The 15,860-nt window shown below is 50.4% G+C and overlaps 1 protein-coding gene across 1 annotated transcript; it reads right to left on the bottom strand.

Annotated features, from left to right (window-relative positions):
- Positions 1-763: 763 nt before the first annotated feature.
- On the bottom strand, positions 764-11,595 carry Selplg (selectin P ligand). The gene is made up of 2 exons (XM_038345775.1): positions 11,470-11,595; positions 764-2,617 (listed from the first exon to the last, which is right to left on the bottom strand). Exon 2 carries the CDS (start codon positions 2,610-2,612, stop codon positions 1,338-1,340), a length of 1,275 nt encoding a protein of 424 aa, XP_038201703.1. The 5' UTR covers positions 2,613-2,617; positions 11,470-11,595; the 3' UTR covers positions 764-1,337.
- Between the last annotated feature and the right edge of the window lie 4,265 nt (positions 11,596-15,860).

The raw sequence follows: 15,860 nt of genomic DNA, 5'->3' as shown, positions 1-15,860 counted from the left end.
GACATCATCATCACCACACACATGACATCATCATCACCACATGCGGTCTGTGGTTTAGAGAACCGATGTAGGGAGCTGCAGTAGAGATGGTGTGGTACCCACAGCCGAAATACTCACCATCTTAGCCTTTCCCATACTCTTGGCAACAGCCCGTGGAGACACGTGGGGGGTAAGGGACAGTCTGGAAAGTGTCTTGGATGGCAGGGGCTATGCCAGTGCGTGAGGATCCGCTAGAAGACCTTAGTGGGGATGGGCACCCTGTGGAGGGAGAGGTTTCTGGGCAGGATCATGTGGACAAGAGGGATCCACCTTCCTTGGTCAAACTAGGTAAGGGTATTCAATGAAGCTCTCTGGTTGGTTTATTTGTTCAATTTTGTTTGTTTATTGTGTGTGGAGGTCCGAGGACAATTTCTGGGGACCAGTTTTCTCCTTCTACCATGTAGGCCCCAGTCAAGCTTACGACACCATGCATGGCTGCAAACACCCCTACCCGCTGAGCCATCCAGCCAGAGACAGGGTCTCGCGGACCCCACGCTGCTCTCAAGCTTGCTGCATCATCAAGGATGCCCTTGACCTCCGGCCCCTCAGCTCTCTAATGCTGGGAGCATAGGCGTGTGCAATTACATTGTGCTTTCCCCTGCAGTCACCCAAGGAGGCACTGAAAATCTCTATTGTCTGAGAGGAAGATGGAGACTGGCCTACGAGCCCTTCAGGAACCCTGCCTAGAGGTGGCAGCCTGGGCACACAAAGGACTCAGCCACCATTTGTCATACACTTTTATTGAGTGCCTGTGCTGTGCCACCAGACAGAAGCTCGGGGCTTCACAAGACCCAAGCCTGGTCCTGGGATCCTCAGACAGGTGCCTGGGAAAGCTGAGAGCTGCCCCTCACTGCATAGAGAAACAGACGTGGCCAGAGGGCAGCCTTCCCAGAGATCCTTTCTTATCAGGCAACCATGGCAACTGAGAGGAAGGTTTGGGAGTGGGGTAAGGGAACTCGTTCTTTCTTGGGGATGTGCAGCCAGGACTTCAGTGACCTGCAGGAAGCTGCATAGCACTGGGAGGCATTGTGGCTGGGGCGACAGAAAAAACAGCAGACAGGTCGGAGAGAGGTGTCCAGGAGCAGCAGCTGCTACCATGGTCCTTGGCCTGGAGGCCTTTGGACTCCATGAATGAAGCAGAAGATGCAGGATTTTGGAGGCTCTGGGCCCTGACTGGGGTGGGTCCAGGCCCCTTCCCTGAAGATCCCTATAAAGTCCACCCAGGAAGCCCAGCTCTGTGGCCTTGGCGGACAGTGGGTGGAGGTGCAGCAAGGGCCTTGCTCAGGTAGCCAGGGAGGCTAAGGGAGGAAGCTGCGCAGGGTGAGGTCATCCCCATCTCGGTCCTCATTGGGCTCTGTCTTTGGGTCCTGGACCTTGGGCAAGTCCCCATTGGCTGTGACAGGGGCCCCTTCACCCCCCTCAGGCAGCAAGGATGAGATGCAGATCATCTCAGTGGGGGAGTAGTTCCGCACCGGGTACATGTGGTTCTTACGGGAAAGGCGGACTGCCAGCACCACTGTGCACACCAGGAAGATGGTGGCCAGAGAGGCTAAGATGAGGATGACCAGCAGGCATTGCTTCACGGGGATGAGGTCCGAGATCCCTGGGGTCGTTGTGGCCAGAGAGCTCCTAGGAGTCACAAACAGCCCATTCTTCAAGCCATTGTCATTCAAGTGGCCAGTAGCCATATCATTGTCCTTATGAGTCACAGATGACCCAAGAAAGATGGCTGAGTCAGAGGACATGGTTTCTGTGGCAGTGGACTCTGTGGGCATGGTTTCCATGGCAGTGGACTCCGTGGGCATGGTCTCCGTGGCAGTGGACTCCGTGGGCATGGTCTCCGTGGCAGTGGACTCCGTGGGCATGGTCTCCGTGGCAGTGGACTCCGTGGGCATGGTCTCCGTGGCAGTGGGTTCTGTAGAAGGTGCTTCTGTGGCTGTGGCCTCTGTGAACAGACTTTTTACAACCTGACTCCTAGGAAGCTGCGAGGTCTCTGCCTCCGTGGGTGCTGGCTGTGAGGTTTCTGTCTCTGTGGGTGCTGGCTGCGAGGTTTCTGTCTCTGTGGGTGCTGGCTGTGAGGTCTCTGTCTCTGTGGGTGCTGGCTGTGAGGTCTCTGCCTCTGTGGGTGCTGGCTCTGAGGTCCCTGCCTCCGTGGCTGCTGGTTGGATAGTCATCTCCACTATGCTTGGCCTCCACTGTGTGGCTGATTCTGTGCTTATTTCAACAGCCAGTCCTCTTGCGTCTGGACCAGCAGGACGGGTGGCGGTAACCTCGGCAGTGGTTGACTCAGAGGTTCCAGCCCCCACAGAAACTCTCTGCTCCAGCGTGGCCATCATGGTCAGAGACTCAGGGTTTGCAGCCACCGCACTGGTGACATTGATCAACATTTCTGGGGGGTCTGTGCCTTCCGGCAAATAATCATACTCCAAATAATCATCTCCAGCTGCTTGTCTCCGTTCCCGAAGAGGCCCAGGGCCCGAGGCTGCCTTGGTTCGGTGCTCTTGGATGTCCCATGACTGGAGGCTGTCGCTAGGGCCCAAGAGGCTCAGCAACAGCAGGAAGCGTGGAAGCATGGTACCTGGGGAGACAGGGGCAGAGAGGTGGGGATGGTATCACCCTGTGCCTGCTGAAGACCTCAGAGGCAATGCTGGTCTGGTCTGGGGAGGGCACTGCGGCATCAGGCATCTCTTGAGGTGGGACTCTTGGCTGCATTGAGAAGCATTGTGCTCATTCACACAAACAATGCCATTCAACCATCAGAGATGGTTCACTAACCTCTCTGGCATTTTTGGTTAAATTTTATTTTCTTTCTACCTCACCCCCATTTGCTTTATTACCTTTATTTATTTATTCTATTTTATTTTTGAGACAAGAGTCTCCTCCTGCTTCAACCTCCTGAGTGCTGAGATTATAGCTATGAGCTATATAATGCTCAGTGGTTAATATATAAATTATACTAATTAGTTTATATATAACACATTATATATATAATCTATGTATTTTCATTTTGTTTGTATGAATGTTTTGCCTTCTTTGTACCACCACATGTATGCAGTGTCTGAGGAGGCCACAGGATCCTCTGGAACTGGAGATATAGCTATAGGCTGCCATGTGGGAGCTGGGAATCAAACCCTGGTCCTCTTGGTGAGAAGCCAGTGCTCTTAGCCACTGAGCTGTCTCTCCAGTCCTAAAATGTTTTATTTCTACTAGGCTAAAGACTATAATCCCAGTATTGAGAGACTGAGGCAGGGAGACTGCAAATTTGAAGTAGGTCTATCTACGTAGTGATATCAAGGCCAGCCTGCAGGGCTTAATGAGATTCTGTTTCAAAACAAACAAAAACAAAAAACAAAATTAAGAAGAAGCCCGAAGGGTCTGGACATGGTGGCACGTGCCTATAACCACAACACCCAGGAGGCAGATCCTGTTTTAAACAAGAAAAAAAAAAAAAGAGGAAGGTGAGGGGCTGTGAAAGCCAAGTCAGCACTGGGAACCTACTGAGCTGAATCTCTAGATTCAGTCCCGAAACCTGAAAATAGGAAATAAAAAAATGAGCAGGGCACGGTGGTGCACCTTTTGTCCCAGCGCTCTGGAGACAGAGGTAGGTGGATCACTGTGAGTTCAAGACGAGCATGACCGATATAGCAAATTCCAAGCCAGCCAGTGTCGGTAGCAAGGCCTAGCCTCCAAAAACAAAAGTAAATAAACAAAAAGAACGAAAACAAGTGATCTGCGGGCAAAACAATCCATCGAGGTAGAGCAAGCGAATGGATTTTCATCTCCTTTTTTTGTAGTTTTGTTTGGGATTCTCTTTCTTTGTTGTTTTGTTTTTGTTTTGTTCTGTTTTTTTTTTTTTTTCAAGATGGTGTTTCTCTGTGTATCCCTGACTGTCCTGGAACTCACTCTCTCACTCCGTAGACCAGACTGGCCTTGAACTCATAGATCTGCCTGCCTCTGCCTCAGAGCGTGAGAGTGTGTGTGTGTGTGTGTGTGCGCGCGTGCGTGCGTGTGTGTGTGTGTGTGTGTGTGTGTGTGTGTGTGTGTATTTGTGTGTACGCACAAGCCATGTGTGCAGGTGGGGGTCAGAAGACAACCCTAAGGAGTCTGTTCTCTCCTCATGGGTCCAGGGATGCAAACGCCAGCCTTGTCAGCAGATGCCTTGACTAGCTGACCCCTCACCTGCACACTGTTTCTATTTTAGATACTAGACGGACCAGTGGGCGTGGCCCTCACAAAACAGTGTCTGAGTGGGAGAGCCTACCCTGGTCTGAGGACAGCAGCTTGCTGGTCCCTAATGCTTCTCCTTAGCGCCTCCGCCCCCTCCCCATCTATCTGTCTCCTCCCTGCCCCACACAATTTTTTGCCTGTCCTCAGGTCTTTGTCCCTTTTACTAAAAAAGTGATATATTTGAACTGAAAAAGGACAACATCAATAGACATACCAAAGTGGAGGGGGAGGACCTCAGCCCCCCAGACAAGAACTACAGTCAACTAAGGGACGAGAATGGAGAGAAGTAGTGCTCCCCGGGAAAGAGCACCCTGACTGGTTATCTACCACCCAGCCGTCACCTCTGAAAAGACACATAAAGCAAACTTATCCAGAAACCACAATTAATGAAAAAAGAGGCCATGAGTTTGAAATAGAACAAGGAGAGGCATATGGGGGGATTTGGCTTGAGAAAAGCAATAGAGGAAATGATGTAATTACAGTCTCAAAAAAAAAAAAAAAAAAACCTGCTGGGTAAGCTGGGCGGTGGTGGCACATACTTTTAATCCCAGTGCTTGGGAGGCAAAGGCAGGTGGATCTCCGTGAGTTTGAGTCCAGCCTGGTCTACAGGGTGAGTTTCAGGATAACCGGGGCTGTTACACAAAGAAACCCTGTCCTAAAAACCAAAAGAAGACAAAAAAGAAAATTAAAAACAAAACAAAACCTTTAAAAAAGGGTTTTAAAAAACCTTGGCATTTTAGCCGGGCGGTGGTGGCGCACGCCTTTAATCCCAGCACTCGGGAGGCAGAGGCAGGCGGATCTCTGTGAGTTCGAGGCCAGCCTGGTCTACAAGAGCTAGTTCCAGGACAGGCTCTAAAAAAGCTGCAGAGAAACCCTGTCTCGAAAAACCAAAAAAAAAAAAAAAAAAACGTGGCATTTTAAATTATTCATATGATGTATTTGTGTGGGGATCTGTGCACCTGAGTGCAGGTGCCTGCAGAGACTAGAGGCATACGATCCTCTGGGGCTGAAGTTACAAGTGGTTGTGAGAAGCCAGACATGGGTGCTGGGAACCGAACTTAGGTCCCTGGAAAAGCAGCAAGTGCTCTTAACCACTGAGCCGTCTCTCCCCTTGGCTGGTCTCTCTCAGCATCTCCCTTTGTGTCCTTGCTTAGACAACAGGGATGACAAGACCCGCCTCAAAGGCGCTGTGAAGGTCCTTTAGAAAGGGACAGCAGACAGTGGCGTCGGATGGGAGGAGGTTCAAACACTGCCTCTTAGAATCTGTGACTTTGAGACAGATGCTTGCCTCTCTGAGCAGGGTTCCTTCTTAGAGGAAAAAGACACGGCCCGCCTCGCCTCGGTGCCACTTTCCTGTGGGGAGAGCAATGCAGGAAGAAGCCCCGGTGCCGAGGTACGAGGTGCGTGTCATCACCATGACACAGGCACCAACAATGCCCAACACCCACTACCTCCCCTTGGTTCCTGGAAGGCAGAGACTCAACCACTTCCTGAAATGGTGGGGGTGGGAGGTTAGCCCTTCAGTTCCTGGGGGCAAGGCAGCTTGTGGGGGACCAGAGGGACTGAAAGTCAGGGGTCCTATCTGCAGGTAAGGGCCAATCAGAAAGGAGCCAGGCTACTTTCTACCCACAAACCAGGGCACACGTCAGACAATTCCGGGCACACAGAGGTGACCTGGGGTAAAGGCAGGGCTGGCCCACATTCCCCCTACAGCAGCCATATGCCTCTGACACCGCCTCTGACACTCAGCTGCCACTGTATGTAAAACAGGTAACATTGCTTCAAAGTTGTCCAATGGAAGGCCCCAGATGCTGGCTTCTGAAAGGAAGAAATAGGGGAAACCTTCTGTGGGGACACAGAGGCTCAGGCTCAAGAGGGCCACGGAGATGAGAAGGCTGCCGCTGTGGGCAGTCAGGGAACGGAGAGCCCTTCCCTGCTGTGGGCAGGGGCTGGACAGGAGGAGGCTCTGGGCATCCCAGCTATGCAGAAGTATCTCTGGAGCCCAGGAGTCTAACACCAGCCTGGGCAACACAGCAAGACTGTCTCATATAAAGAAGTAAATACATAAATTAATATAATTTCTTTTTAAAATATGGCCAGGGCCAGGCCTGCTGATGTGTAGCTGTAACCCCAGCATTTGGTTGGTAGAGGCAGAAAAACACAAGCTCAGATGTAAAGGTAAATAGACAAGAGCTGGGGCCGCACCTCCTGCTTGAGGGTGTGCCTCAGTGGCAGGACATTTGCTTAGCACAGAAAAAGACGAGGCTCCTGGGAGAGCCCCGAGCTCCACTCCAGGCCAGTCCCCGCCATCTGTGTGTCTTTACAGGCCTGGTCCTGGGACACCATGACCTGGGACATCTGCCCTCTGCAAGGATGGAATCCCACGGCTCCGATGGAAGCCATGTCTGAAACAGGTGGACTGGAGTCCTGCACCAGCTGCATCACTGGTGATGTCTCCTGAAGTCTAGGCGTGTTCTACAGGGAAAGCGACGTTCATCAACCCCATCACGCTGCCGCTGCGGTGGGGTCTTCTCTGGATGAACTCCCCCATCTTCTTCCAAGGAAGCCCAGCTCCCAGGACCCCCATGACACAGATGAGGGATAGCAAGAGTGGGGCTAGGCTGAACTTCAAGAAGGCGAAGCCACATACAATTTGTCTCTATACTCGTCTGCCTATTTCCTGTCCTTCACCCCCAAACCAGTAGCTACCTCCCTGGGCCCTGGGGTTTATGAAGGACGGGCTTTGAGGGGCCTCAGTCCTCTGAGAAGCTTGGACCCTCCCCTTTCGAGTCCCTGAACATCATCTTAGAGTTTCAGGCTCCAAGAAAGGCACAGCCTACACCAACAATCGGGGAGACTGAGGCACAGGTACCCCAGGTCCCATGAGGAGTTTATAGGAGAGTCAGACAACAGTCCATCATAGGTCTGTCCCAGGCAAAGATGTGTGACCTTGGGCAACTCAGTTCACCTCTCTGAGCCATGGGTCTCCAATCTGCAACATAGGTGCGCCTCAGTTTACCATGGGGTTTAGTCCCTATAAATCCACAGTAGCATGAACATGTGAGCACACTTGACCTGAAAAACATTGCGGAGAAGCCAGGCCCACGTAAAATGTGTTGGAAAGGCTGACCTTAGCCTGTAGCTGGCAACACTGCTGCTAACTCCAGCCTGCAGTATTTAAGAATCAATAGCCCAGGGTAGATAAGATTCAAAACTTAAAGTGTGGGTCCTGTCCTCCACAATGGAGAACTTCCTTTTTTGTTTTTGTTGTTTTCTTCCTTTGTTTTTTGAGACAGGGTTTCTTGGTAGCTTTGGAGCCTGTCTTGGAACTAGCTCTTGTAGACCAGGCCGACCTCAAACTCACAGAGATCTGCCTGCCTCCCTAGTGCCATGATTAAAGGCGTGGCCCAGAATGGTGACCTTTCACACCACCATGAGGGCAAAGCGTCACAAATCAGGTCAATGATGAGGACAGTTGTGTGAAGAAGCAAGAGATTCCATCGCTCACGGGGCTGCTGAGGATGGGAAGGTCCCCGTGGGATGTTTAGCACCCAGTACATGCTCAATAAAAGCCAGCTTAATTAGCATCATCATTATCATTACTTTCAAACAGGGTCTCACCATGTGGCCCTGGCTAGTCTGGAAGCTCACTATGTAGACCAGGCTGGTCTTAAGCTCACAGAGATCCAACCACCTCTGCCTCCTAAGAGTGGGACTGAAACCATGCAGTGTCATAATCTTGCATTTTGCATTTAGGGCAAGGGGCTCCCCATTGACCACTGCTGAGTCTTGGGAAATCCCCAGCTCGGGAGCAGGCTGAAACTGGCCTTTGCTCCCTTAGAGAACCGAAAAGCCCTGCAGTCGGTCACTATAGCAGGACCTAGATGTGGCCTCTGTCTCATTGTTCTCAGGCTCGTGAGTCATGCACACTGAGTGCGGCCTGCATGTGTGCTGGGCCCTGCTCTAGGACTCGCCTGCGCCCCATTAGAGGATGGGAACCATTGTTCTGAGCCCCCGCCGGCATCTAGAGTCACCCTGGCCAGGAGCGGGGCCTGGAGCCCCCCCCACCACCGCATCTAGAGTCACCCTGGCCAGGAGCCGGGCCGGGAGGCTAGGCGGTCCCTCTGCAGAGCCTCTCTGAGTCCCAAACCATCTGGGCCCTCTGCAGAGCCTCTCTGAGTCCCAAACCATCTGGGCCTGGAGCTCCCCAGATCATCTCAGGTTTGGTCCAGCATCTTCCACTCTGTAAACCTTCCTGAAGTTTGTCTCCTAAAACTCCACTCAAGTTAACCCATGAACTCCAGAAGCTCAACCCTGCAGCCACGTGGAGACAGTGACACATGCCCAGGGTCCAGCAACAGGTGGGCACAGCTGGGGTCTCTCTTGGCTCATGGACACTGTGATAATCTGCCCTGTGCCACCTCACCAGCCCACAAGCTTAAAGAGGGCAGAGACTCTCAGAACCAACAGGCCCGACATCCCCAAACAGGGCCATTCAAACCCCCAGAACTGCACAGACATGTGGTCTCCAGTTTCTTTGCAGTGTATTTGTAAACTGGCGCATCCCACCTATCAAGGACCCTTTTTCTTTTCTTTCTTTTTTTTTTTCTTCAAGACAGGGTTTCTCTGTAGCTTTGGAGCCTGTTCTGAAACTTGCTCTGTAGACCAGGCTGGCCTCGAACTCAGAGAGATCTGTCTGCCTTTGCCTCCTGAGAACTGGGACTAAAGGCATGTGCCACCACTGCCTAGCCTGGACCCTTCTTTTTTCTAATTCCCATTCCCACCCTATAAACTTTTTGTTTGTTCTGAAGCAGTCTCATGTAGCCCAGGCTGGCCTACAACTGGCTCTGTAGCCAAAAATGACCTTGAATTACTAAGTCTCCTGCCTCTGCCTCCTGAGATTATAGCTGTGTGCCTTGACACTCAGCCCCTATCATTCATTCATTCATTCATTCATTCATTCATTCATTCATTCATTTTTGAGACTATGTGGCCCAGGCTGGCTTCAAACTCATAGAGGTCTGCCTGCCTCTGCTTCCAGAAAATGCTGAAATTAAGGGCGTGCGCCTTCACTCCTGGCTCCTGTGACTCTTCACTAGTAAACATCCTGTGTGTCTAATTAATATCCTGTGGGCCCTTGCAAGGCCACAAGCATAACATTAGATAACCCCAGGAACTAAGCATGGCTTGTTGGAACCCCAGGGCACTGGGCAGCTACAGATTAGCCGTGAAATTTAGCGCAAATTCAAAGAGAGCTTCACCTGGCTTTCTCAAGTGGCATAAACAGCACATATCCTAGCCGGCCAGTCTGTCTGTCCAGTGCATCACTTCCTGCAGCAAAGGGGACTGACAGATCTGGTCACCACAGGTCCAGGGTCCTGCCCATAGGCCTATGACATCCTAACTTGGTGCCTTCTTGACTATGACATCACATGTAGCTGTCATCTCTCCCTCAGAGCCTGGTTTCCCCACCTATAAACAGCATCGCCATCCATCGGAACACTCAGGTGACCCCAAAGCACCAAAGCCCCTCTGGTGACCCAACAGGGATCCAATCCAGATTTTCTGGAGAGCTGGCAGGGTGGCCCAGTCCCTTTTGTTCCCCAGTTTCAGCTCTCTGGCTGCTGGCCAATCTGGTGAGGAAGGAACATCCTCACAGGGTGTGGTACCACCAGAGGCACCCAGAAGAGCTACCTCCCTCACCCTTGGCCACCGAGAGGTCAGACCCTTGTACATAGAAGCTAGTTCCAGGAAAAGAAGGTAAAAATGAGGCCAGCAAAAAAACCACGTTGTCAGACAAAGGAACCAATTTCTATCCAGAGGTGAAGGGCTGAGGACGCTCAGTGGTAAAACACTGGCCAAGCTTGACAAAGGGCCTGGTCTCAAACCCAACATCATTCAGCAAAGCACAACACAGATCTGTAGGTGTGGGGGCTGGGCTCTGCTTGGGTCTTCAGCCCTGGCCAGTCTCCAGTGGGCAATACACTTGCCTAGCTTGCCTGAAGCTCTGGTTTTGATTCCAGCATCAAGGAACCGGGTGTGGTAGAGGTACATGCCTGTTATTACAGCACTTGAAACATGGAGCCACAGAATTTCAGATACTCTGTGGCTATGTAGGAGATTTGAGGCCAGCCTTGACTAGACTGGAGAGATGGCTCAGCAGGATTAGAGCACTGGCTGCTTTTCCAGAGGACCCGGTTTGATCTCCATCACCCACACAGAGGCTCACAGCCATCTTTAACTCAGCTTCCAAAGGATCCAACATTGCCTTCTGGCCTATGAAGGCACTGTACACATATGATGTGCAGACATACATGCAATCAAAACACCCATACACATAACATTTTTTAAAACTTAGACTAATTTAAAAACAACTTCCCATGAACAAATTCTGTTTTCTCAATCTAATTTAATTTTTTTTTTTAAAAAAGCGAAACAGATCTGGGTGGGTTAGATGACGCCGAGGGCAAAGGGGCCTGCTAGGGACATCCACTGACCTGGGTCCAGTTCCCAGAACTCACAGTGCAAAGAGAGAACCGACTCCCTCAAGCTATCCTCTGACCTCCACACACGCCAATGACACTCCTGGGCCGTTCGTGCACACAAGTTCATAGGCACACACCCCCACACAAAGTAATATACAAATAAAAATTTAAAATAATCAAAGAAGGCTGGTATGGTGGTGCATGCCCGCAACCCCAGCACTAGGCCAAGGCCAGAGGATAGTCTGGGCTACACAGAGTTCCAGGTCAGCCTAATGAACAAACGGAAACCACATCTAATTTGAAAGAGAGAGGAGAGAGAATTCCAAAGAATATTCTCATGCTTTAACAACCTCAAGACAAACCACACTCTGTCCCTCTGGACTCCTCTAGGCTCAGTCTCAGCACTGGCCTTCAGTTTCCCACTCACGGAAAGAGGGGTAGGATCGTTTCTAGGGAGAGGGCCCAGACTTCTTTGAATCTCCATTCAGAGACTACAAGGCAGCAGCCATAGCCTGATACCCAGACAGCAGTTAGATAGCATCAGGGGAGACCCACAGCTAAGGCTGGAGGAGACCCAGTCTCCATGAAGACCGTGGTCCAGAGTCTCAGTGCCACTCGGAAGGGCTCCTGGTCCTGCCCTGTGTGCTAGCGATGGAAAGGCAAGCTTCTTATCCCTTGGGCCACCAGCCACTCCCCAGTTTTGCAAATCAGTACTTACCTGCTCAGCAAAGCATGGGGTAGCTGCCCTCCGGGGCCAGAAGCAAGTCTGCCTCAATGAAGAGGCCCCAGCCCACACTGCCAGACACTTGCAGTCCCAATCGACAACCCTAACGGCAGGGTGTGGAAGAAGGAAGTGTGAATGTGGTTACTCAGGCTGGTCACGTGACACCCCACACCCCTTGTTTGTGACAGTTTTGGTGACAAGTCTGATTCAAATTGGGTGGGCAGTGTGACAGTGACATGCTTGGCCTGATAGCACTCTTGGAAACACAAGGAAGGTATGGGACCTTACAGGTGAGGGGACCTCTGGGTGAGACTTTGGAGAGAGAGTGCTGGTCAGAAAGAACCCTGCCATGGGAGGCCAAAAAGAAGGACAGGTCTCAGTTCCATTCAAGGCGGAAAATGGGAGGCAGAGGGGCAGGAACCACGGAGTACCAATCTCTCTGGGGCTGGTGCAGAGAATAGCTTTCATGTTGTGTGAGTGTGTGTGTGCCTGCCTGTGTGTGCATGTTTGTGAGCATGCATGTGTGTGACCATGTGTTTATGTATGCATGCGTGTATGTGTGTTTGTATGTGTGCATGTGTGTATGTGCATATGAGTGTGTGTGTGCATGTGTGTGTATTTTTTGTATGTGTATATGTGTGTGCACGTGTGTGTGTGTGTGTGTATGTGTGTACCCCCACCTCTATAGCTCTGCTTGGCCTCAGGATCCTCCTTCTCCTGGGCAATAGGATGTTTTTCTTCTCACACAGCTCTACATAACCAGGTATGTACATAACCAGGTGTGTGCATACCCAGGTGTATGCATACCCAGATGTGTACATACCCAGGTGTGTGCATACCCAGGTGTGTGCATAACCAGGTGTGTGCATAACCAGGTGTGTGCATAACCAGGTATGTGCATAACCAGGTGTGTGCATAACCAGGTGTGTGCATACCCAGGTGCATACATAACCAGGTGTGTACATAACCACGCATGCACATAATCAGGTGCAGTGGTTCTTACTTATAATCCAGGCATTGGGGAGGCCAAGGAGAAAGAGTGCCACGGGTCTGAGGCCAACCTGGGCTAAAGAGTAAAACCCTGTCTTAACCACTCCACAGATAATTCAGCAGGTACCTTGAGCAGCACTCAAGAACTCCCTGGGCAGCGACGTCCCCAATGTCCCAGTGCATTTCTCCTCCCTAATTTGTTCCTTAGGCCAACCCTGCTTGTCAGGTTGGACACCAGCCATGACCTCCTGCTGTTCTTCTTGTGGTTCTTCATAGGATGGTGAGGCCAGCCAGTAAATAATTACCATGACTTCATGCCTGAAGTAAATGTGTCACTCCAAGGTGGGTTGTAGAGTCAGGCAGGAGAAGTGACAGTGACATCAGGAGTGACAGGTAGACAGGCTGACAGATCAGGAAGGGGAGGAGAGGATTAAGCTCCAGGGTCTGTCCTGCAGTTTGACAAGGCCAGGATGGGGACCCATATAGAGAAAAGCATACAATGCCTTGCACATAGACTGTTTAAAAATGAAAGCCAGAAGGACAAGGTGGTATAGCCTGTAACCCCAGCACTCAAAAGCTGACAATAAGAACAAGGGTTTGCGGTCAGCCTGAGCTACAAAATGAGAAGACCCAGCCCAATAAAGTAAGAGGCATGGTAGTTCATGCCTGTCATTCCAGCACTTGAGAGGCTGAGCCCAGCCTGGATAATATAATGAGTGGCAGGCCAACCAGGGTCCCATAGCTTATCTCAAAAAACAAATTTATAAAGTGGCCTGCCACCAAACCCCGATAACCTGAGTTCAAGAACTGGAATCTGCCTTGTAGAACAGACTCCTGAAAGGTGATTTCTGTCTTTCTGTCTGTCTGTCTGTCTGTCTGTCTGTCTGTCTGTCTGTCTCTTTCATACACACACACCATGGCATGAATGTGTACAATGTGGGATTCCCCTCTGTGTGCTGTGAATACCATTGGCAAATAAAGAAACTGGCTTGGCTTGATAGAGTAGAGTAGAGCTAGGCAGGGAAAACTAAACTGAATGCTGGGAGAAAGGAGGCAGAGTCAGAGAGAAGCCATGTAGCCCTGCCAGAACTTTACCTGGTAAGCCTCATGGCGATACACAGATGAATAGAAATGGTTTAAATTAAGATGTAAGAGTTAGCCAATAAGCTAGAGCTGATAGACCAAGCAGTGACTTAATTAATACAGTTTCTGTGTGGTTCTTTTGGGAGTCTGGGTGGCCTCCTACTACATGTGTATGTACATATACACACACAAAATAAATATATAAAACAAAATAATGTTTAAAGTAAAGCAAACATACAAAACAAGGCAGACAGACAGACGGACAGACCTGAGATTCCATGGTGAGTCAGACAGGATCTTTCAACAGCCTGAGGAAGCCAACGCTAAGGCCCACAGCTGAGCCCACCAGAGTAGACGGATAAGCTGCAGAAACAGGACTCACATCTAGCTGTGATGTAGCTACATGGAAAGATTGTGACTGTTCTTTGTTCTGGAAAGTGCCCTGCCACCCAGCTCCGCCCCAGCCAGTTTACGTGGTGGGAGACAGAGGCCTTTCAGCCCTATCAAAGTCCACTGAGCAGAAGACTTGTTCTAGAGGTGCGCACACTGCCAAGTGGACTCCAGTTCATGCTTTCTGTGTGGAGACCGTGAAACCACATCCTCCTGCACCTGACACCTGCAAGGCCGGCATCCACAGTAAGCAGTTTTGTGACTCTAGGAATGGACCCTCAAGGACCAAAGCAACGGTACTCAACAAGAGAGAACATTTGGTGAAACAGAAGTCCCACACCAGAAAGATCTGTCCTTTGGTGGAGTACAAAGCAGGTGCTAAAAATCACATCCCTGCTTGTTAAAGCAGATTTAAAAGGAGACAGGCTGAAGGGCCATGAGCGTACAGCCAGGTGGTTACAGACAGACAGGCCTGCTTGATTTGCAAACAGACATAAGCAAAGTTTCGGTCACTTCTTGGAACTACCTAAAGACAGGTTGAACTTGCACTCAACCAATCAGAAGTAGCCAATGCAGTTATAATCAAAAACTAAGAATCTTCCAAACCAATCAGATCTCTGTTTTTCTTTTGAGTCTTTTGACTCCTGAACCTCGCTGGCTTGAAGATTCTTGATTTATTGAAAGAGAGAAAGAGAGAGAGAGAGAGAGAGAGAGAGAGAGAGAGAGAGAGAGAGAGAGAGAGAGAGAGAGAGAGACAGAGACAGACAGAGAAAGAGAGAGAGAGAGAGAGAGAGAGAGAGAGAGAGAGAGAGAGAGAGAGAGAGAGAGAGAAACAGGTCAAAGGGTAACCTTTTCGAGACAGGGTTTCTCTGTAGCTTTGGCTGTCCAGGAATTAGCTCTGTAGACCAGACTGGCCTTGAACTCACAGAGATCTGCCTGCCTCTGCCTCTTGAGTGCTAGGATTAAAGGCGTGTGCCACCACCACTTGGCCAAAGGGCAACTTTTAAGAGTCAGTTTTCTCCTTTTCCCCTACTACGTGGGTCTTGGGGATTGAACTCAGGTCGTGAGGCTTGTTGGCAAGTGCCTTTAGCCATCTTGTCAAGCCCAGAGCATCATAATTTATGCATCATTGTTGGAGTAAACTTTCCAAAATGTTTTTTCTTATGTCTCAGCTTACCTTTCAGCACATCTGAGGGCAAAGCACACAGGTACCTGTTATCAAGCAGGTAAGCACTCTCCCTCCCAGACTGTTGAGGCAGGGGCTTGCTAAATTCCCAAGACTGGCTTTGAACTCACTCTGTGGTCTAGGCAATCCTTGAACTCATGACCCTACTTCCCACATAGCTGGGACGGCAGGCTCGTGCCTCCAGCCCCGTCCTGCTTTTTAGAAATGGAGCCTGGAAAGATTAAAAACCTCTCACAGACCACAGCAATGATCATTTGTATAAAAGAGATTTGAAGAGCTGGATGTGGTGGCACACACTCTGCAGGCCGAGACAGGAGGATTACAGTAAGTTCAAGTTCAGTTTGAACTATGAATGGAGATCCAGGCCAGCCAGGGCTAGGGATCAAGGCTCTATGTCAAAAAAATAAACAAACAGGGCCAGGCCTGGTGACGCATGCCTTTAATCCCAGCACACTGTAAAGGGAGAGAGACAGGAGGATGCCTATGAGTTTGAGAACAGCCTGGTCCACAGAGTGAGCCCCTATTTGTAGAACGAAGCGGCGGGCTGTGTCCTGCCACCCGGCTAGCTTTGCCCAAAATAATTACACGGAAACTGTATTCTTTTAAATCACTGCCTGGCCCATAGTTTCAGCCTCTTATTGGCTAATTCTCACATCTTCCTTTAACCCATATTTAGTAATCCGTGTAGCACCACGAGGTGGATCGCTTACCAGGAGAGATCTTAACCTGCGTCCAT

This window comes from Arvicola amphibius, chromosome 10 (genome assembly GCF_903992535.2).
Source record: "Arvicola amphibius chromosome 10, mArvAmp1.2, whole genome shotgun sequence".
In the NCBI taxonomy this organism is placed as follows: Eukaryota; Metazoa; Chordata; class Mammalia; order Rodentia; family Cricetidae; genus Arvicola; species Arvicola amphibius.
This window is presented reverse-complemented; position numbering and strand designations above follow the sequence as displayed.